General features: G+C 41.8%; 7 protein-coding genes across 7 annotated transcripts; 3 read left to right on the top strand and 4 right to left on the bottom strand. All coding sequences in view use genetic code 12, as the record gives it.

Annotated features, from left to right (window-relative positions):
* Positions 1–41: 41 nt before the first annotated feature.
* On the bottom strand, positions 42–1,529 carry PICST_67671 (predicted protein; the record flags this gene model as incomplete). Its single annotated transcript, XM_001384203.1, has 1 exon — positions 42–1,529. The coding sequence occupies exon 1, from the start codon at positions 1,065–1,067 to the stop codon at positions 42–44; it is 1,026 nt and encodes a 341-aa protein (XP_001384240.2). The 5' UTR covers positions 1,068–1,529.
* Positions 1,530–2,209: 680 nt separating this feature from the next.
* GLK2 (Glucokinase) lies at positions 2,210–2,976 on the bottom strand. Its single transcript, XM_001384202.1, has one exon. It carries the CDS (start codon positions 2,930–2,932, stop codon positions 2,363–2,365), a length of 570 nt encoding a protein of 189 aa, XP_001384239.2. The 5' UTR covers positions 2,933–2,976; the 3' UTR covers positions 2,210–2,362.
* A 474-nt stretch (positions 2,977–3,450) lies between these two features.
* SUV3 (mitochondrial RNA helicase) lies at positions 3,451–5,373 on the bottom strand (the record flags this gene model as incomplete). Its single annotated transcript, XM_001384201.1, has 1 exon — positions 3,451–5,373. The coding sequence occupies one exon, from the start codon at positions 5,371–5,373 to the stop codon at positions 3,451–3,453; it is 1,923 nt and encodes a 640-aa protein (XP_001384238.2).
* Positions 5,374–6,481: 1,108 nt separating this feature from the next.
* PICST_67669 (serine/threonine protein kinase) lies at positions 6,482–9,835 on the top strand. Its single transcript, XM_001384548.1, has one exon. The coding sequence runs from the start codon at positions 6,815–6,817 to the stop codon at positions 9,695–9,697; it is 2,883 nt and encodes a 960-aa protein (XP_001384585.2). The 5' UTR covers positions 6,482–6,814; the 3' UTR covers positions 9,698–9,835.
* A 606-nt stretch (positions 9,836–10,441) lies between these two features.
* Positions 10,442–11,734, top strand: PICST_77557 (predicted protein; the record flags this gene model as incomplete). The annotated part of the gene is made up of 1 exon (XM_001384547.1): positions 10,442–11,734. One exon carries the CDS (start codon positions 10,442–10,444, stop codon positions 11,648–11,650), a length of 1,209 nt encoding a protein of 402 aa, XP_001384584.1.
* A 52-nt stretch (positions 11,735–11,786) lies between these two features.
* On the bottom strand, positions 11,787–13,695 carry PICST_71737 (predicted protein). The gene has a single exon (XM_001384200.1). The coding sequence runs from the start codon at positions 13,496–13,498 to the stop codon at positions 11,885–11,887; it is 1,614 nt and encodes a 537-aa protein (XP_001384237.2). The 5' UTR covers positions 13,499–13,695; the 3' UTR covers positions 11,787–11,884.
* Positions 13,696–15,292: 1,597 nt separating this feature from the next.
* On the top strand, positions 15,293–16,337 carry PICST_89147 (predicted protein). Its single transcript, XM_001384546.1, has 3 exons — positions 15,293–15,386; positions 15,573–16,024; positions 16,079–16,337. The coding sequence occupies exons 1-3, from the start codon at positions 15,308–15,310 to the stop codon at positions 16,259–16,261; spliced, it is 714 nt and encodes a 237-aa protein (XP_001384583.1). The 5' UTR covers positions 15,293–15,307; the 3' UTR covers positions 16,262–16,337.
* Positions 16,338–18,635: the final 2,298 nt, after the last annotated feature.

The following is an 18,635-nucleotide window of genomic DNA, read 5'->3' as shown; positions in this document are numbered from 1 at the left end:
CAAGTTTTTGTGGTATGACAATTATGCAGTTAAATGTTAAGTTAGTTTGGAATTGTGATTCCCCTCTCGCTGAGTTCATGAACGGTCCATATCCATGTTCTTGCTGCGTAGTCCATGTTGCTGGCAACCTTGGAAGGCTCTGCCTCGATGCCTCCAGTAACAAAGTACTTCCCATTATCATTTTCCAAGGAGAGTTTTGGTTCGAGACAGCATTTAATGATCGCATCCGATCCTTCATCGTTGGATACGCCGAGAAAGTAGCCAAAAATCTGGAAGAAGCACCAGAAGAGGATCCCGATGATGGGCAAACGGGTCCAGTAAGTGAACAAGTTTGTATTCATCACAAAGCCCGGATGCACCAGCATACAGAGGATCTTAGGATTACGCAAAGCTAGCATCTTCATAAAGTGGATGCCTGCTGTTTTGGCCATTCCGTAACGAAGCCAGGTGAACAATAGGTTCGGCCTGTAGTTGAAGGAAGTGTTTAACGAGAAGAAACGAATAGCAAACTTGTGGCCAATGCTACTTAGATAAACTACGCGAGGAGGTTCTGTGCTGGGGTACAAGTCCGCGGTTCTCTCTAGTAAAGGTAGCAACTTAGTAGTGAGAAGAAACGGCGACACGAAGTTGGTTTGGAGCTGAATCTCAAAATTGTCTCTGGTTAGAGCATATGGAACAGCCATGGCTCCAGCGTTGTTTATGAGAAGATTCAACTTCAGTTCCATGTTGGAGAAGGTATCGACGGCAGCAATAACAGATGATAAGCTGGAAAGATCGATTTCCAAATAGACCAATTCACCGAGACAACGCTTTGGAGAAGTCAAATTCGTATTTGCGTTTTGGATTTCGTAATCTTTTGTAATGGTGTTGGCTTTTTCCTTCAATTCCTTGATGGACTTCAACACTCTCGAGCGAGATCTACCGGCGATGTACACTACATAGCCATGGAGATAAAGCTGGAGCACCGTGTAGTAGCCGATTCCGGAATTGCCTCCGGTGATGAGAGCCACTCTCCTATCGACAGCCGGATCGAAGTACGGCAACGAATCGGTGGATATAGAAGACATATCGGCGATGAGGTATGAAAAATTTCCGGAATTTCAGTTTCAATCTTTCAATTTTTCAGATAGCAAACGGTAGCAAAGAAAGACTAAGATAAGGTAACTAGGGATAATATAGACAGTAGATAGTAGGTATTCGTATATCTTACAGGCAGCGTAAGTCTCAGCGACACTCTATTGAAGCACCGGTGAGGCTCAACTCACACCTGACGATGTGGGATTTTTCAGATTTTTTGGCTACGATAACCGAAGCGAAGTGCACGGAAACGAAGCGAAGCTTGACCGGGGTTCAGTTAAACCGAGGATAAAGCTAGTGGGACTGGACTGACACAGTGAGGTTCCACGAGGACGACCAGGCTTCCTTTTGAGGGTTAAACCAGAGATGACTTGTATTTGGTGATGGCTGGAGGGGAACGAAGGCTTGAGGTATACAGGTTTGGCTAATTAGTCTGAATCTGGGAATTTGAGTGAGACAGAATAAGCTGTATATGGAGAAATGGTAAAATGGCAAAAAGATCAACTGGTGTAGATAAAATGTCTGTATATATAAGAGAGTCGGGATGGACTGGCCGTTGGCGATCTCTTTCGCTCCATTTCCAGTCTTTCGGAGCGTTTTTTGCACGGTCTGAGTCTAGTTATAATTGAAAAGACAATTTTGCCAATTCTGTCATGTGGGAACAGAATTCTGGGGCAGAAATCCCACTTTCAAATCAAACCATGTGATTGTTCTGATTATCTTAATGTGTAAATGTTCAATCGTATATGTTCCCATGCTTCTGCTGTTTGGCAAGTTTGTCTACAGTTTCGTCTGATCTGTGAGTTTCATGGGTCCTTAAGCTCAATTGTAATTTCTTGATATTTCGCAGTAATTCAGATAAACTAGCACACAGTTTTAATTCTAATCCCACAATCTGAAGAATTGCTGTATAATTATCATATACTCCCTACTTCTCTATCCTTACAAACGACTCCAGCACCATCTCCAGCTACGTTTCTACTTTTCACCTTCTTTTCTCGGTTCGACTCTCTGAGATCGGGAGGCAGCAAGAATGGCTGCGATTTTGCAATCGATTTGAATGGTGCAATGTGACACCTTCTTTAGAACACAATATCAACACCAGATTGTTATACTAATCCATAAACCTTGTAGATCCGTTTAACTTGTGTTTTATTCTTCTATGTTCTATTCGCTACTATGTAACTCTATAATCTATTCGTTTCTCATTCATGCTAAATGCTCCATGGTAATCAATAGACACTTCATTCTCTGTGATATTCTGCTTTCATGTCGTCACACTTCGCTACCTTTCCAAGGCGGCGATAACCTCAGTATTGATCTGTTCGGGGCTCTTTCCTGTAGCATTCACTGCCACGGCTTCTCCCCCATTTTCCAACAACTCGTCTCCCTCAGGAATCTCCATGATGTCGAATTGCGACTTCACCATGTCAGACTTCATGAAATGGTCCTTACGGTTCCCGACTCTCTGCAACAACTCTTCGAATGTCGTATACAAGAACACAAACCGGAACTCAATGCTGGATCCTCCATCCACAGCACTTTTCTTAATATGGTCTCTATACACCTTTTTCAACATCGAACAAGACACTACGGCCTTCTTCAGCTCGTTCAGACCCTCCACACTCTTGCTGCTGGCCACCTGACTCAACTCAGTCAACCATCCCCATCTGTCTTCATCTGTGAGCGGAATGCCAGACGACATCTTGTCGACATTAGCCTGCGGATGGAGTTCATCTCCTTCAACTACTGGACATGAAAAATGTTCTCCCAATGCCTGGGAAACAGTAGTCTTGCCGGTTCCAGCAGGGCCCCCGACAACGATAACTACACTTTTGGATGGCTGGGTGGTCATTGCGAATATGCAGTTAGAAATACAAACAGCTGGTGTAACCGTCGTTTGCGTTTGGCTGTTTGAGGTAGATTCTGGTTGGGATCTCTCTCGTATAAGTAGTGAATAATTTCTGGAGTGAATTCATGTTGGGCGTGGGGGAGCACTACCACATTGGTAAAAAATTGGGGGACGGTCCTCCGCGCATTTTTGTTGCAGATTATTTTCTGGGGTTTTTTTGGGGCAATTCAATTACAATCAGACCGCAAGTAATACAATTTCATTTTCATATAGAATACAAAGTTATATTCTGCTACACCTGCTATAAATTCCAGCAAATACATAATAATGTAGCGACAAAGTAGCTTTAATGTTGTTCGTATGTATTATGAGCAATTCATTCTTCTACTCGCACATCTTAGTGCTCTTCTTTCATTTAATTATCTCTCAAACAGAATCTCAAGTTTCCATGCCATATTACAATAATGTTAACAGCTAACCCATTCTATCATTTATTTACACGCATTCTATTCTATATACATTTACCTGCTGATCCGCCTTAAATGGGACAACTCCTGCTGGATCCTCTTTTCTATCAATGTCTTCAACTCGGTAGCACTCTCCTTATCTACAAACAACGTTGGAAATCTTTGGCTCAACCACAAGAACATCAACACTACCTTATGGTGATCTTCAAGAAGACGAAGCAAGGCCGCACTCTTGTCAAAGTGCACAGAAGCAATATTGGGCGAAGTCGTAAGGAGCTTATGGTCAATAAAGCCGAAGTCAAAGATTGTCTTGGTGGTTCTCTGATGAACATTCTTGATATACTTGAACGTCATTTCAGTGACCTCGGGAGATGACATGTTTAAGTTAATAGGACACAAACTTAAGATCAACTGGTCGTCGATGGGAACCTTTTTGTATAGGTTTTCTCGTAAGAAGAGCTTCATGAGCTCCGCCTTGTCATCCACTGTGGCAACATAGTAATGCTCCATTCTCTTGTCCTTCGTCTCTCTTTCGAACTGCAACAACGAATCGTACAATGATTCGTCTTTAGAAAACTTTGCCATGTACTGTTTCCATATATCAAATGTTGGCCAGATCGCTGCCTTTTCCAACTCTCTGATGGGGGCATTCATGGCTTGTTTGATATACATCAAGTCTCGAGACGTAAGTGCTGAAACATATCCTGTCTGCATTCCATGCGTCTCGGAGTATCTACCAGCTCTACCAGCAATTTGTTTTACGCTTGAAACAGTCAAGTTGGTCATTTCCTTTCCGTCGAACTTTCTTACCGTCTGGAAGATGATTCTCTTGATCTTCAAATTGAGTCCCATTCCAACAGCATCAGAAGCTACCAAGATATCAAATTCTCCGCTGTTGAACTTTCTCGATTGCTCAGATCTGATTTCTGGAGGTAAGGCTCCATAAACGACACCAACACTGAGATTGGTTCTACGTTCAATTTCACACTTTAACTGTAAGATCTTGTGTTTGGAAAATGCCACCAAACAATCACCCTTCTCGAGCTTGTTATATGAGATAGCCTTATCAGTCACCTTCAACTCGCCTAGTCGCTTATATTGCTTGACTTCAACTTCGTCACCAGTCATCTTGGCCAACTTCTTGATTAAAGGCACAGCACTTTCTTCTCCACACAAGTGAATTTCTTTAGCTAACACTCCCAAAAGAGCGTTGGTCCATATAGATCCTCTTCCTGGATCTGCTATCATCTGAATTTCATCAATAACACAAACATCCATCTTCTTGTGAAGGGGAATCATTTCAATGGTTCCAGATGAAATCCCACTGACTTTCCCAAACTTATCCATACAGGGGATGATTTCTTCTCCCGTAATCAAATTACACCTGACATTCGTCAGAAGAAACTTTTCGTAAATCTCTCGTGCCAACAATCTCAATGGTCCAGCATAATAGCCAGTTTTAGCCTCAGCCAACTTCTTCAACGAATTGTATGTCTTTCCACTGTTGGTAGGACCAACATGCATTACGATCTTTCTCTTCATCTTACGGGCCTCAGGAAACCACTGAGCAGGGTTGGATAAGTCTATATAGTCCTGGTCGGTGTTTTTGGATGTTTCTATCTTATACACCATGTACTCTTTGAAGACAAGATTTGTCATAATGAGAGTTAACAAGTCAATCTTGGTCTCCAAGCCGTTGAATTCGATGTACCCTTTGGGATATTTTTCTGCATCTATCAGATAGATAAGCGGACATATATCGGCAAATCGAGGGTTCATATACTGTACTAGAGACAACCCATTAACTTTGGCTAACTGCTCTTCGTGTGAAAGCTTGGTGAATACACCGAATTCGTTGAAAAGTCGTTGCTTCAATTTTGAAAGCACCAATTCAGCTTCCTGACGAGTAGCAGAATTGAGTCCAGCGTAAGCTCCAGAAAACAGTCGTTGTTGAAATTGGTCATAGAGTCGAGACATGGGTATTCTAACTAGTTGCTGGAGCTGGTCTTCTGGCAGTGAAGAGAAGTCGATCTGGACCTTTTGTTTAGCGTACTTCGGAAGTTGAGCATACGGAGGAGTTCGCCTATATATCTGAGACGCATCTGTGACATTAGTCGGCGAGGAAGTTGTTCTAGTGGCTGTTTCTCGTACACTTGTAGAAATGCAGAATGATCTTGAGATGAGATGAGGTCTCCGTATTCTGTCTACAGAGAAACTCCTACGGGTTGAGCCAACTCGAAACCCAGGCAGTCGTAACAGGATCATCTTTCTATACTACGGCTGGGGATGTGAAAAAGAAACAGACTCTGGACACTATTACTGTAGAGATAGAATAGGAATATTCCAGTATATCTAAAGGCTAGGACATAGTGGAAATTTTCAGTCACGTGCCATGTCACGTTCCGAACATCACAAGACACAATCACCCGACGCATAGGAACCTGGTCACATTTCGCTCTTTTCCCACTATTGTCTCGGCGACAGGAGAATTAGAAGAAGTCGGAACTCAATAAAATGAGCTACAAACTGAAGGCGAACCATGACTTATGGAAGATCGGAGTTCGTGAGAGAATTGCGAACCGTTTAATTCGAGGTACATAATGTTTGCTAAGTAGTAAAATGCCCTGCGTACAGAATACACCCCACTGTAACCCCGCCACCGGTATTCCAGGCCGGGTTGGTGCCACCGACCATCCCCAGACCGAATTGAACCGGTCGCGTTCTGCAGTTTAAGCAATGTTTTACCGGAACTTGCGCAGCAATAATGAGGTGAAGACAAACAGATGGATGGCTGAACACAGTCGTCGTTCTGCCATGTTTCAAAGATTTGGCAGATTGGCAGTGTGGAGCCTGCAGTCGGAACTGACATGCCACCTCAAAGAAAAGTACGTGAAGGGCCAAGTAGCAATAAAGTGCAAAAGTGTAGAGTCAACTATTTTTACACCCCGGAACTCAAATCCGGCCGTCGTGAAATTGCCAACCGAAAAAAAAGCCTACTATCAAGACAGCCTACTCCATAGTTAAGAAAGAACAATAAGCATAATACGATTAGCGAACAAGTTTACCTATACCTTCCCCGAAACACATATAGGCCAGCCTATCTAAGTGAAGTATTCCGTCCTACGACATTCATTGTCACTGTAAAGATTCTGTTAATCCATAGGACTGGTTTTTCATTCTCATTCCATAAAAGCCTACAACTTCACTTCAATCTTCAATTCTTACATCTTCACATTTCCATTCTTATTACATAGCTTTTACCATTAGCTTCCCATCGGCCGTATACCCATCACACTCATCGGAGCGAGCTATTGCTACAGTTATTGTCATCCACATCCACATCTACTTTGTTTCATTATCAAAGTCTCATTTTTCAGAGAGCCATTCCTTTAATTCTTCAATCATAAACAATTCGTAAATGAATGGTGCTTCCCGAGTGATCAGTGATCAGAATCAGCGAGCTCAACTAGCAGCGCAGTTCAACGATTTCTACCTCCACATAACACTGCCCAACGTCACCCAGATTGGCAATTATCGTATCATCGAAGAGATAGGCGAGGGAGCCTTTGGCAAGGTTTACTTGGCCAAGCATGTCTTGCTTAACATAGAAGTAGTCTTGAAATGTGGACTAGTCGATGATCCCAATATTGTACGAGAGATCTACTATCACAAGCAGTTGAAACACAAGAACATCGTAAGTCTCTACGAGGTTATCAAAACAGAATCGCATCTCTGGCTCGTTCTCGAGTATTGTCAGGGTGGGGAATTATTTTACTATATATACGAGAAAAAGCGTCTAGATTATCGAGAATGCCAGCACCTTTTCTTTCAGATAGTTCTAGCCTTGAGACATGTCCATCTGCTTAATCTAAGTCATCGAGACTTGAAGCTAGAGAACATCTTGCTTGCGGACAAAAAGAGGTCGATTGTCAAGATTACAGACTTTGGCTTTGTGCGGGAGTTTGATCCTCTGAACAGGCGTTTTTTGTCGACTATCTGTGGAACCACAGTCTATATGGCACCAGAGTTGTTGAAGAACGAGAAATACTCAGGTTTTGCGAGCGATATCTGGGCTCTCGGAGTAATTCTCTTTACTATGATATATGGTGAGATGCCCTTTGATGAAGATGACGATCTCAGAACAAAGTACAAAATCGTCAATGAAGAACCTTTCTACAGAGACAATATACCGCAACATTTAGTCCAACTTATCCAGAAGATGCTATCCAAAGATCCCAACGAAAGACCGCATCTCAACGACATCTTGAACTCGCAGTTCTTGATAGACATCCACAACAAATTCACCGAGAGAGACTCCAAAAAATACAACGACACTGAGTCGATCATTTCTATACATCAGTACTACAGCAATTGCGCCAGACCGTTCCAGTCTAAAGTAGAGAAAGAAATCATAAAAAGACTTCAGAAGTTGAACTTCGACATAGACGAACTTCAAGCTTGTGTTTATAGCAATGATATGAATTCGTTAACAGCTTTCTACGAGTTAATGTTGACACAAGAGTTCTCCAAGAAGAAAAGGAAGTATTATAGAGAGAAGCAGAAAAAATACTACGAGGCCAAAAGAACACTCCGCAAATCAAGAAAGCGAGTTAAGAGTGCACTTTCGCTATCTGACCTGAGTGTCACTGGTAATGCTCCACCTTTAGAGAGAATCATTTCCAGTTTGAGTTTGTCGTCCAACAGAAATGGTAGCCGTGCAGCGTTAAATAAGACTGTAGAGTCGCGTATGTCTTCAGATGGTGCAGAAAGACGAAGTTCTCATACCAGAACGGCTTCTGGCTCTGGGCCCACTTTACGAATCGACAACAATGGGCTATTAAACGTGGGCTCTTCTCCAGGCTCGCCTACCTCTACCAGATCACGAGGAGCTCCTGATACACCACGAGAGAGAGAAAATCTGCATGCCACCGTAGAAACTGGCCCACCGTTGCAGAGAATCGTATCCTTTGTGCCCGAGGATAATCGAAGACGATCTGATATTTCTGTGGTTGCAAGCAACGAGCCACTCAAGAAGAAGATCAAGAACGGCAACTTCTTAAACAAGATCCAGTTCTGGAAGAAATCGAGAAAGGAAGAAGACTTGGACTCAAACTATAGTGTCCATTCCAGACAGTTCCCAAAATCTTCAACTGACTACAGTAACGAAAAAAACGAAGACAGACCTCTAGAAATCACCATAAACCGTAGTTCACCTTCACGTGATATGAATGACGTTAACAGTGGCTCTCCACATGCAGAGCACAGACATCTGGAAAGACATTCAGGACCACTCATGGAGAATTTCACCTTGAATCAGCCAGCTTTGACGATGCGCAAAGATGATTCGATTGAAGATCCGGCAGTTTCCTTGACTTTAAACGAGACGAATTCTCCTACACCACCAGTAACCGACCAATCGGGTTCTCGAACTGTGAGAACCAGGCCGACTTCGATGATTTCACAGATGAGTCAAGTGAGTCATTTGAGTCAGATGTCAACGATGATGTCGGAATCGGAATTAGATATCTTGGACGAAACGGATACTATGGACGATGAATATGACGATGACGACGACGGAGCCTATGAGTCGAGTTTGAACATCTCGCAAGACTTCACCAGACATCTGTCGACAGCCATGACGCCGACGTCGAGTTTTGGAGCGAATGCGCAGCTGAAGTATGCTTCTGCAAAGAAGCGGCCCGGATATAAGCGTAATGGATCTGATTTCTCGCTCAAATCAGGGTCTACTTCTTATAAGCACAACAAGAAGTTCTCACTCAGCCAATTGTCTTCCAACTCGTCTGAAGAGTCTTCTATCAAGTCCAATAGCAACTTCGTGGCACCAATACCTACTAAGCCGACAATAGCATCGACATTAAACGGTGACTTGGACGGCACATTGACTCCAACACATATTGCCAGAGCCAACTCGCCAGATTTGGCGAAAGGTAAGACGAAAAAGCGTTGGAATCCGATCTTTTCTGACAACATTACTTCCAACTCTTACAACCAGTCTAGTTCTCCATTGTATGGAAACGGTCAGATGATGGACTATAGAGCTCATTCGCCACCACCAAATAAGATGAACACCAAATACCCTGTTAAGACACTATTTGACCAAAAGAAGCAGGCGAAGACTCTGCCCTCTCCTGGATATGTATCCGGGCCACTGCCCAAAGATGCAGCTAGGAGTGATACCAGATGGGAGCCTAACTTCGTGTCCACATCAGTGGTGGGGTCATTTACAGCGCCAAAGTCGGGCTTTGAGCCGGTGAATGAAGAGGATGAGAATGAATACTAAAATGGGATTCTTATAGATGTACAAAGTTCAAGTAGTTTGTATGGCTGCGAAATATAGAACAGTGAGGAAGTGACTGTGTATGTATTCTTTAAAGCCGTCAGCGAAACAGTCAAGCAAATAGTAATGTTTAAGAGCGATTCAAATAACGGATATAAGTGCTTCAAATATCAAATTGTAGACTCTGGCTATTATTCGAAGTATCTAGTAAAGTAGAAAGCTGAAATTATTAGGTGTGCATATAGTTCAATTTTGCAACTAAATCACTGATGAGTTGCAACTTTAGCAGTGAAAGTGGTAGAGAAAAGAAGGGGAATAAAGGAAGAATGTCAAATTATATGGATTGGATAGATTCAGTTGCCATTCTATTCACCAAAAAAGACCTCACAAACTTGAATCATTCCACTTCTGGTTTGTCCCATTCGGCTCACATTCAATCTCCCTTGGCTATGTGCATATAATATATTTCAATTCCAGTAATATGAATTGCACAGATATCAACGAGTCAATACTTCAGGACACAATGGCTCCATCTTAGTCCACTTCCTCGACATATATTCTTACAATTTATACGTTTTAGTACCAGTTTAAATAGACTATATTTGAGTCCATTCACCTATTATGGACGTGGTCCATGCACTTCGCCTGCACACAGCGTCATGAAAATTTTCATCAAAAGCCATACAAATTTCAACCAAGTTACCACCAACATTCACCCCAGTAAAACAGCTTCTAACACACACCAACATGGCCTCCGTGATTGTCGTGGACAACGAGTTGAAGGACTCGCTCAAGGAGTACCGCCAGATCATCGACTCTGCTGCGCAGAACACGTCTTTCTCCGAAGTTTTGAATCCGCTTCTTGAAGATGCCCAGCTAGCCCAGAAACAAGAAATCATCGCAGCTCTCTACGCCCATTCACAACCTGCCACACTCACCAAGTTGACCGACAAGGAGTTCGAGCCTGCGGTGTATTTGTTGGTGCACATCTTGTCGCAATTGGGAGTTGACTTGGCTGACGAGAAGTCTGGCTTGTACGAAATCATTGTAGAGTCCAATCCTCACACGCAACCTACCATAAGAGACAGAAAGAGCATCAAGTCTACGACCATCTTGTCGATCTTGAACACCTTGTTCAACTTATTGCCTGAAACTTCGCAAACTCGTGCCCACATAATCGCCCATATTTTGACGATTGTCGAAAAGTCAAAGCTTGACTTTGGCTTGGTCCAAAACTCCATTGGCTTGCATTTGGTGCAATGGTTGAAGAGCTCAGGTACTTCCGAAGAACAGATCAGATCTACTTTCTGGCGTTTTATCGCTTTGGACTCGACTTTTTCGGCCCAGACTCTTCAACTCATCAAATCTTTCACCCAATCTTTCGCTGTCTCCGCAGGTGAGTTGACTCAGTTGATCAAGTTTGCTTTAAGTTCAGAAGTAGTTGATGTTTCGTTTTTAATCAACAATAACGTCGCTGCATCCTTAGCCGCTAACAGCTCTGATGCCTTGGTTGCTGCCTTCTCCAAGTACGTGAACGGTGACTTGGTGGAACTCTCGTCAGCCGACTTCGCTGACTTACCTGTAGCTGAAATCAACGCCAAGTCCAGAATCTTGTCGTTGTCCAAGTTCTTCTCCCAGCAGTCGTCTTCTGCTGATCACAGTGACATAGTGTTCAAGTACAGTGAGATCCCTAATGTAACTTCGTCGCAAGACTTCGAAAACTTGCTTGTCGGTGCCATAAAATCTGGCGTCGTAGTTGGTAAGTTGAACCAAGTGGAAGAAGTTTTCTACTTGTCTCGTGTCAACCGTTTCGTGTTGGCTGGTAATGATGCCGAAAACACTGCTGCCTGGAACAGCGTCAGATCGACCTTACAAGAATGGAGAGCATCGTTGACCAACATCAATGAAATCGTCAAGTCTTCCAGGGAAAACATCGTCAACAACAACTCCAACTAGACTGCTAGCATCTTTCGGTGTCTTATAGAGACGACGAAACATAATCTATAACTCTGTATACTAATAAAGCCAGTATTATCGTTCAATATTGAATCTCTATTAAGTAATTCTGTACTTTTCATCAACTACACTCTGACAGTAATTATTACCATGTACTAAGGTAGTATTATCATCCGCTCTACTCTAAGGAAGATATCATTCTGTACTATATCTGTCTATATATATCAGTATTCATCACTGATCTTTCTCGTTATCGAGTACAACCAAGAAACCTCCAACCAAATGAATAGAACCACACACAAAGACATCAACTTCGCCAAGTTCCGGCGACTTTGTCAAGCTCTTGATGAAGTTGACTCCTGTCTCAATATCATGGAAGATGTGTTTTCTGGCGTTGTGTTTGTGTTTCTGGTCCAAGTCTGACCACGTTTGAGCCAAGTTCTTTTGAATCGTCAACGAATCCACCAACTCTTTGCTAGTGTTCAACGATACTAAGTCAGAGTTGTACTTGCCGTCAGACCAAGTGATGTTCGTCGTAAAAATGACATGGTCAAAAGGCAAAGGAGCATCGCCAGTAGAGATGTTTTCGTACAACTTTGTTAGCAAGAGATCAGCATTCTCACGGTTCTGCTGGTTGAACAATAAGATTCTTGTTCTCTTTACAGTGGAAGGAGCTCTTTTCTGCTCGCTCTTGAACCATTGCGCGGAGACATTAATTGACTCTAAAGTATGTGCTCCGTCGATGTACCAGCTGATGCCTTCAAAGCCCGGTTTGTTGAGAATCTTCTGGCATCTTCCATCCCATTTGACCTGCTCCAATCCTGCTATGAATTTATCGTTCAATTCTTCGATAGAGCCGTCTTCGTTGAACTTAGGCAAATCCGTAAATCCCAACTTCTGAAGATGGATAGTAGATAATTTTACAGCTAGAGCTGCGTTTTGCTTCTGAAAATCACCAGCCAAACCCAACCTAGTGTCAGAAGGAAGAAGTTTGCGGTCTACGATTTCAAGACTGGCCACACCGAGCTCAACAGCTCGTTCCTTGACTACATCGAGCGACAGAGGATGTTCTACCTGTTCGGAAACAACTGCAGGTACGTCCTTCTTGAATATTCCAGTCTTGTTCCAAGTGATCTTCTCAATGGTATCGCCAAGCATGAAGGTGTGATCAATTCCTAGACTCGAGATCCCGGTGACAGTTGGCTTCTCGATGATATTAGTGGAATCGTAATGTCCACCTACGCCTACTTCGTAAATAGCGGTGTCTACACCTTCAGAGAGAAATACATGGAACGACAATACCGTCAAGTACTTGAAGTACATGGGCTTCACTACTTCTGAAGGCTGGAGTGTAGGGAACTTCTCTGGAGAAGAAGTCGTAGCCGAAAGCTTGTCCCACACTTCAAAGAAGTATTTGGCAAACTTGCTCTCATTGATGGGACTTCCGTTGATTCTGATCCGCTCCCGGACAGACTTCAAGTGTGGTGAAGTGTACAAGCCGATCTTGGTGATGTTGGCTGAGCTACCAGAGGCCCCGGTGTTCAAGTACTGTTTCAAGATCGACTCTGTGAAAGCGCAAGTCAGTCCCTTTCCTTTGGTGCCTGTGATGTGTATGATGTTCAACTTGTTGAAGTCCCGGGGCGTATAGCCCAATCTGCGTGTATATTCGTAGACTTCATCTATCAGCAACTGGTTTCTATCTACTGAAGGACCTAGCTTTCTGTAAGCTTCGATCAGAGCAAAGTTCGACTGAAGGCTGTTGAGCGCAGCAATAGCGTCCTTGTATGTTCTGGCAGCAGCGGGAGGAACACGCATGGAATCAGCAGCAGTTGGAGAAGAAAGACTCATGAAGAAAGTCTGGCTGATAGTCTGGCTGGGCTATAGGTAAAACAGATTCTGTAGATTCTGTAGATTCTACTAGATATGTATGGTACGAATGATATCAGATGGTTCCGGAAGAATTGCCGATTCGAGTTGGAAATTGGCAATAGCAGTCTACTTGCCGCAGAAATCAACACAATTGACGGTTGTAGGACAGAATATGTTTATCCGTGAAGAAGAGATAACAGAGAAAAGCTCGCCTGAAAAATCGATTGAAAAATTCGCCAACTATGGGATCAAGAACAGGAGAAGTGTGAGGCCACAGATGTTAAAAAAGGTGGATAATCCAATTGGCTCGACGGCTTCTATCTGTATGTCTACACGATGTTGCGGGCTCAGCTAGAGAGAAATTTGTAGAGTGTCGGTGGAGTAACAGCTTGATTGTGCTTATCTTGTGCTTAACTATGGGCCTAGGATACAAATTACTGTGGTTCTAATGGAGAAAGAGCAGAACTACAAATTTGGCAGAGAAATGTGGAATCGCGGCTGGATTCCCTACCTTACTTTTGTGAGTTTATAGCAGTTTTTACTAAGTAGAGATCTCTAGAGTTCTTCATACTCTTCAGACTCCTCTCTTCCATATCCTTTTGGATCTTAGCTACGGCTAATACTGGCTATTCTCACTATAATTCTTAACTATGGGGCATACTTAATCTCAGCGGCGCGAGAAAAAAAAACATCCGTGCCGCACAAAGCTACAAGTTTTTTCGTGATTTTTCTTCTTTTCCAAATGAGTCAGAGCCATACGTCCTGCACATAATGTAAAAAAACCGTTAGGGGATGAATTTTATTCAGTGAATTTAATGATGACAATCAGAGCCAGATCTCCAGCTTCGTTCCGATCTCGACATTTGCTGCCGTCTTTCTGTTGCATCTACCACCGTGATACTCACCTGATTGAATAGAGTCCATCCTCTCTCGAGTTTTCCAAAATCTGATCTGTCTTCTGCTTCTTAACTAAGCAGAATCGAAACCAGTGAAATATTGTTCACATAGCGAAAGAAGATTATAAGACTGTAAAAGGTTATCAATATAGTCTTGTATCAACTACATCCAATAGAGTCATTCTAGTATAATCCAAAAAGTCTCTTCTGGATAACTGCTGTCTTTGCTGTACATCGTCTACGGCAATATATCTGTGTGATTACTAACTATCACTACACCAATCTAACATAACTTAACTTTTTCACTTTTACTACTTTGCTTTAATTATTTGCCACCTTCCCAACATGTACTCCGTTGTCATCCGCTACATCTGAGTGGCCCCGTTTAGTTCTTTGGTATTTTGCATCTGTCTATTCCTGATCCGGTTCTTGCTTTATTTCTTCTCGGAAACTCACATTTCCGTAACATCCTAAAACTGTCGTCCTACTATTTGCGACACTATCAATATCTATCAACATAAACCGTGTTGTTCTTATAAATCTCAGCAGATTCAGTTAGTCTCTCTGGAAGCTTGAATTTCCGACTAACTTTTATTACTGTGTTCTAACGCTTCATTAATCTTCGCACCATTGCTTCACTATATTCACTGATATTCCCATGGTTGTTGTCAGCGACTCCGGCAGCATCAACACTGCCAACCCTGGCGCTGGCCTGCCACAGAAATCGGTATCTTCCAATAACTTGTCGTCCTCCTATGAATTACTCATGAACCATCTCACTATGGCCGACACCAACAGTCTCGACATCACATCGAGTGCTACGAGTGTTTCAGACCCGGAATCTGCCAAGGTGGACGGTTCCCAGCGGACATTTGGCGATTTCATCGAAGACATGCCCATCTTGTTGTCAGATCACGACTTTTCTGACGAGGACAGCTTCTCGACTCATTCCACTCATTCGCACCATAAACGTAGCCGTAGACTCCAGGAGCAGCCACAGTCTGCTTTGAGAAATGAATCACCTAACCCTGGTGACGATTTCAGACCTTCCGCTGCTGCAGAGGAAGTCAAGCGCTCTATAAGAAACAACGAATCTACCGTAGGCACCGTAGCCAGCACAAAAGACTTGAAAAATTCTGACAAGTTTGAAATTTCAGAAAAGGACGTTTTAAGTACTCAGAAACTTTCGGACATTTCTGAAAAGAGTATTTCTCAAAGACTTCTTTCGGTGTCGACCGCTGTTGCCAACTCGGCTAAAAAAACTGTTACTTCACACAAATTGTCTGCAGAACAGTTTCATTATGAACGTAACCAGTTGATGACGATCACCGTAAAGTACGTAGCTACTAAGATTCACAACTCGTTTCCGCCTGAGTCTCCACGTCTCATCAAGCCTAATGAGCTTCCTCTAGACAAGTTCTTGCTCTTGCTCACCAGCAGATTGCGCTTGACACTCACCATGTTCATGAAGGGAATCATCTATTTGTTTCGCTATATGGATATAATCTACTTGTTGAGGTACTTGAATCAGTCCAACAATTTCCTCAACTACAACGACATGGGCTTTGAGTTGAAGAAGTTGATTGTCGGATGCTTTAAGTTAGCACTTGTCAGAGAGAAGAAGATGATCAACCTCCACAACTCTGTGAACAATAAGCCACAGCAGAACGACTTGTACGAATATAACTGGGCAGCCATCACGGGTCTCCCCAACCACGACATTAACAACATTGTAAAGAGAATTGTCAGTAGAATGAATGGCAAGTTGAACATCAAAACCGCCGAGTTGATTCGTATGAAGTCCGAGATCTACCGATTCGTTAGAATGGTGGCTAACGAAGTCTAGCCGATATTCACTGTTTATTAGCGTGTATTGTATTGTATAGTGTTTTTGTATATTATTAATATTATGGAAAGTATTTATGAATTTTGTAAGCAAGTCCAATTTCAAACTGTGCTGTAAATCAGGAAGTTGTCTACCAGACGAATTACAAATTAAAGAAGTAAAGGTAGAAGAATCGAAGATTGCAGAATTCAAGATCGAAGAATTGAATATTGAAGTATTGAAGACAGATTGCAAAATTTGATTCGTATGAATCAGAATACATTATAACAATAATCAAGCTTAGCATCTTTACAAATTTCTAAGGGTTTTGCCTACGTTTTACTTAATATCAACTGAGGGTTGACCTTTTGGTTTCCTCCAACTTCTCGGTATGGATTAGAAGGAGATTTATATACTCTGAGTAAATAGGTTGGATTTTAATACATTTCATTTCGTAAAAGAGCAGATCAAGATAATTCGCTTCTCATTTAAAATCCAATTCCCTCTTGAACTCAGATGATTCACGAAGATCTCTATATCTCCAGTTGCAATGTCTCTAGAGCAGATGAACTGTAACAATTCACCCCTAAGCATTTGGCCATAACGTGCTTATCTACATGTGAGTGAAATTATGCAGGGTCTTCCTTTCCATGGATGAAACAACCTGGATTCACCCATGGAAACTGAATGAGGTGGAAAATGTCAATTCATTGGACAGAATCTTGTAGATTTGCATGGTACGCTAACTTTTAGATCATAGACATCTGACATATTTATATATTAATAATTTCTATTCCTATGCAAGTCCTTGAGCAATCGGCCACTTTTTTTTATTTTTCATGCAACAAAGTTGCAGATAGTTCGGTATGAGCACACAACTAAACTTCGCTAAAACCGACCGTATTTTTCAGCCCATTTTTCTGAATTTCGAGAACGTACTTCCGACCAAAATAAAATTACACGCTTGGAGAAAATCACACATTTTTTGTATCCAATTCCATTGGACGTCGATGACATGTAGAAGAGTTTTGATTGGAATACAACCAGAACGAAGTAAATTGGTATGAATAACTCAGGAAAAAAGATTGAAACCTTCTCCTTTGTATTCTGTCTTTAACTACTGAGCTACCTCTTTCAATATGCTCCTGAAATTCTCCTTCAATAAATTATTATTCTAGGTGCCATTATTTGAAGAAGATGTTTTTGCTCTATATAAATCTTCGTGAAGCACGAAATTGGTTTTCTGAAAGTAATGAATTCGGGTGTCGAAACGAATTCTGTATTAGTACTGCCTTCTCTATGTAGGAAGATGTTAAAATAGGCTTATATGCATATCGCTTCCAAACCACTTTCAAATTCGTCAATACAACTTCATACATATGGACAATTCCTTCCAGGTTCGTAAGATCCGGAGTTTCTCTAATCTCAGCGCATTTGTCCTCTTTCTTTTCGTCTCTCAGCAATTCTTAAACTTCATGTGAAGTTCTATGTAATTATGTGCCCTTACGAAGCGCGCTTGCCAAGCAAGATTACGTTAGATCTTAGATTTATCTAATAATAGAATATGTGTTTAACAACACTTATGATACTATATTTGTAGAAAACTTGTTCTCTCACACTCACTCTAGCGTCGTTCAAACGAAAATAGTCATAATGAAGTTCGGTTTAACCTCCTTGGTAACTTTTCGCAAATGCAACAGGCGGATATGCGCTTCGATTATTTTTTTTTTTCAAACCTTACAAAATAAACTTGAAAAAGAACTCCTGTCATATATTCTAAAATAATTGAATCGATTCAGTTTCCTTTCATCCTTCTTCTTGTTTTTTTGGTGATCTATGAGTAACACCTATGTATGAGCAAGGTTGTTGTATTTCAACTAAAGCACATCTCTTATCATTGTCTTGTTTCCTGTAGGTATTAAATAAACGATCACGCAGTAGATCTAAATCCCATTATTGTTTAGATGCACAATTTATTTTTGTTCTTGTTATATATATCTAAATTTAAAATGCCAATATTTTTTACAATATAGATAATACCAGTAGATACATAGTTACAAAAGATTATGAACCTAGCCGCTATCCGTGTGAATAGGGAACACAATCATAGATTCGTGCCAAAAAATACAAAAAAGTGCATATCCACCTGAACGTGGCCATACAATTTATGTATCCTCTTTTATTTTCTAGAACATTAAGTTTGGGATGCCTAGGAGAATACTCACCCCAAAATTCCTCAATTCTGTTAGCACTCGTACGCTGACATACTTGAAAAAGGGAGAAATAAATTTTATCGTCGAATTCTTCTTGTTTACCAATTTTTGGGATTCTTTCTACCACTATGAGTAGTGCTGTTGAATACATAATAAACCTTCAAGACTATGACCTCCGGATA

Source organism: Scheffersomyces stipitis, chromosome 4, assembly GCF_000209165.1.
Source record: "Scheffersomyces stipitis CBS 6054 chromosome 4, complete sequence".
Taxonomy (NCBI): Eukaryota; Fungi; Ascomycota; class Pichiomycetes; order Serinales; family Debaryomycetaceae; genus Scheffersomyces; species Scheffersomyces stipitis.
The sequence above is the reverse complement of the archived record's forward strand: the minus strand, read 5'-3'. Positions and strand labels throughout refer to the sequence as shown.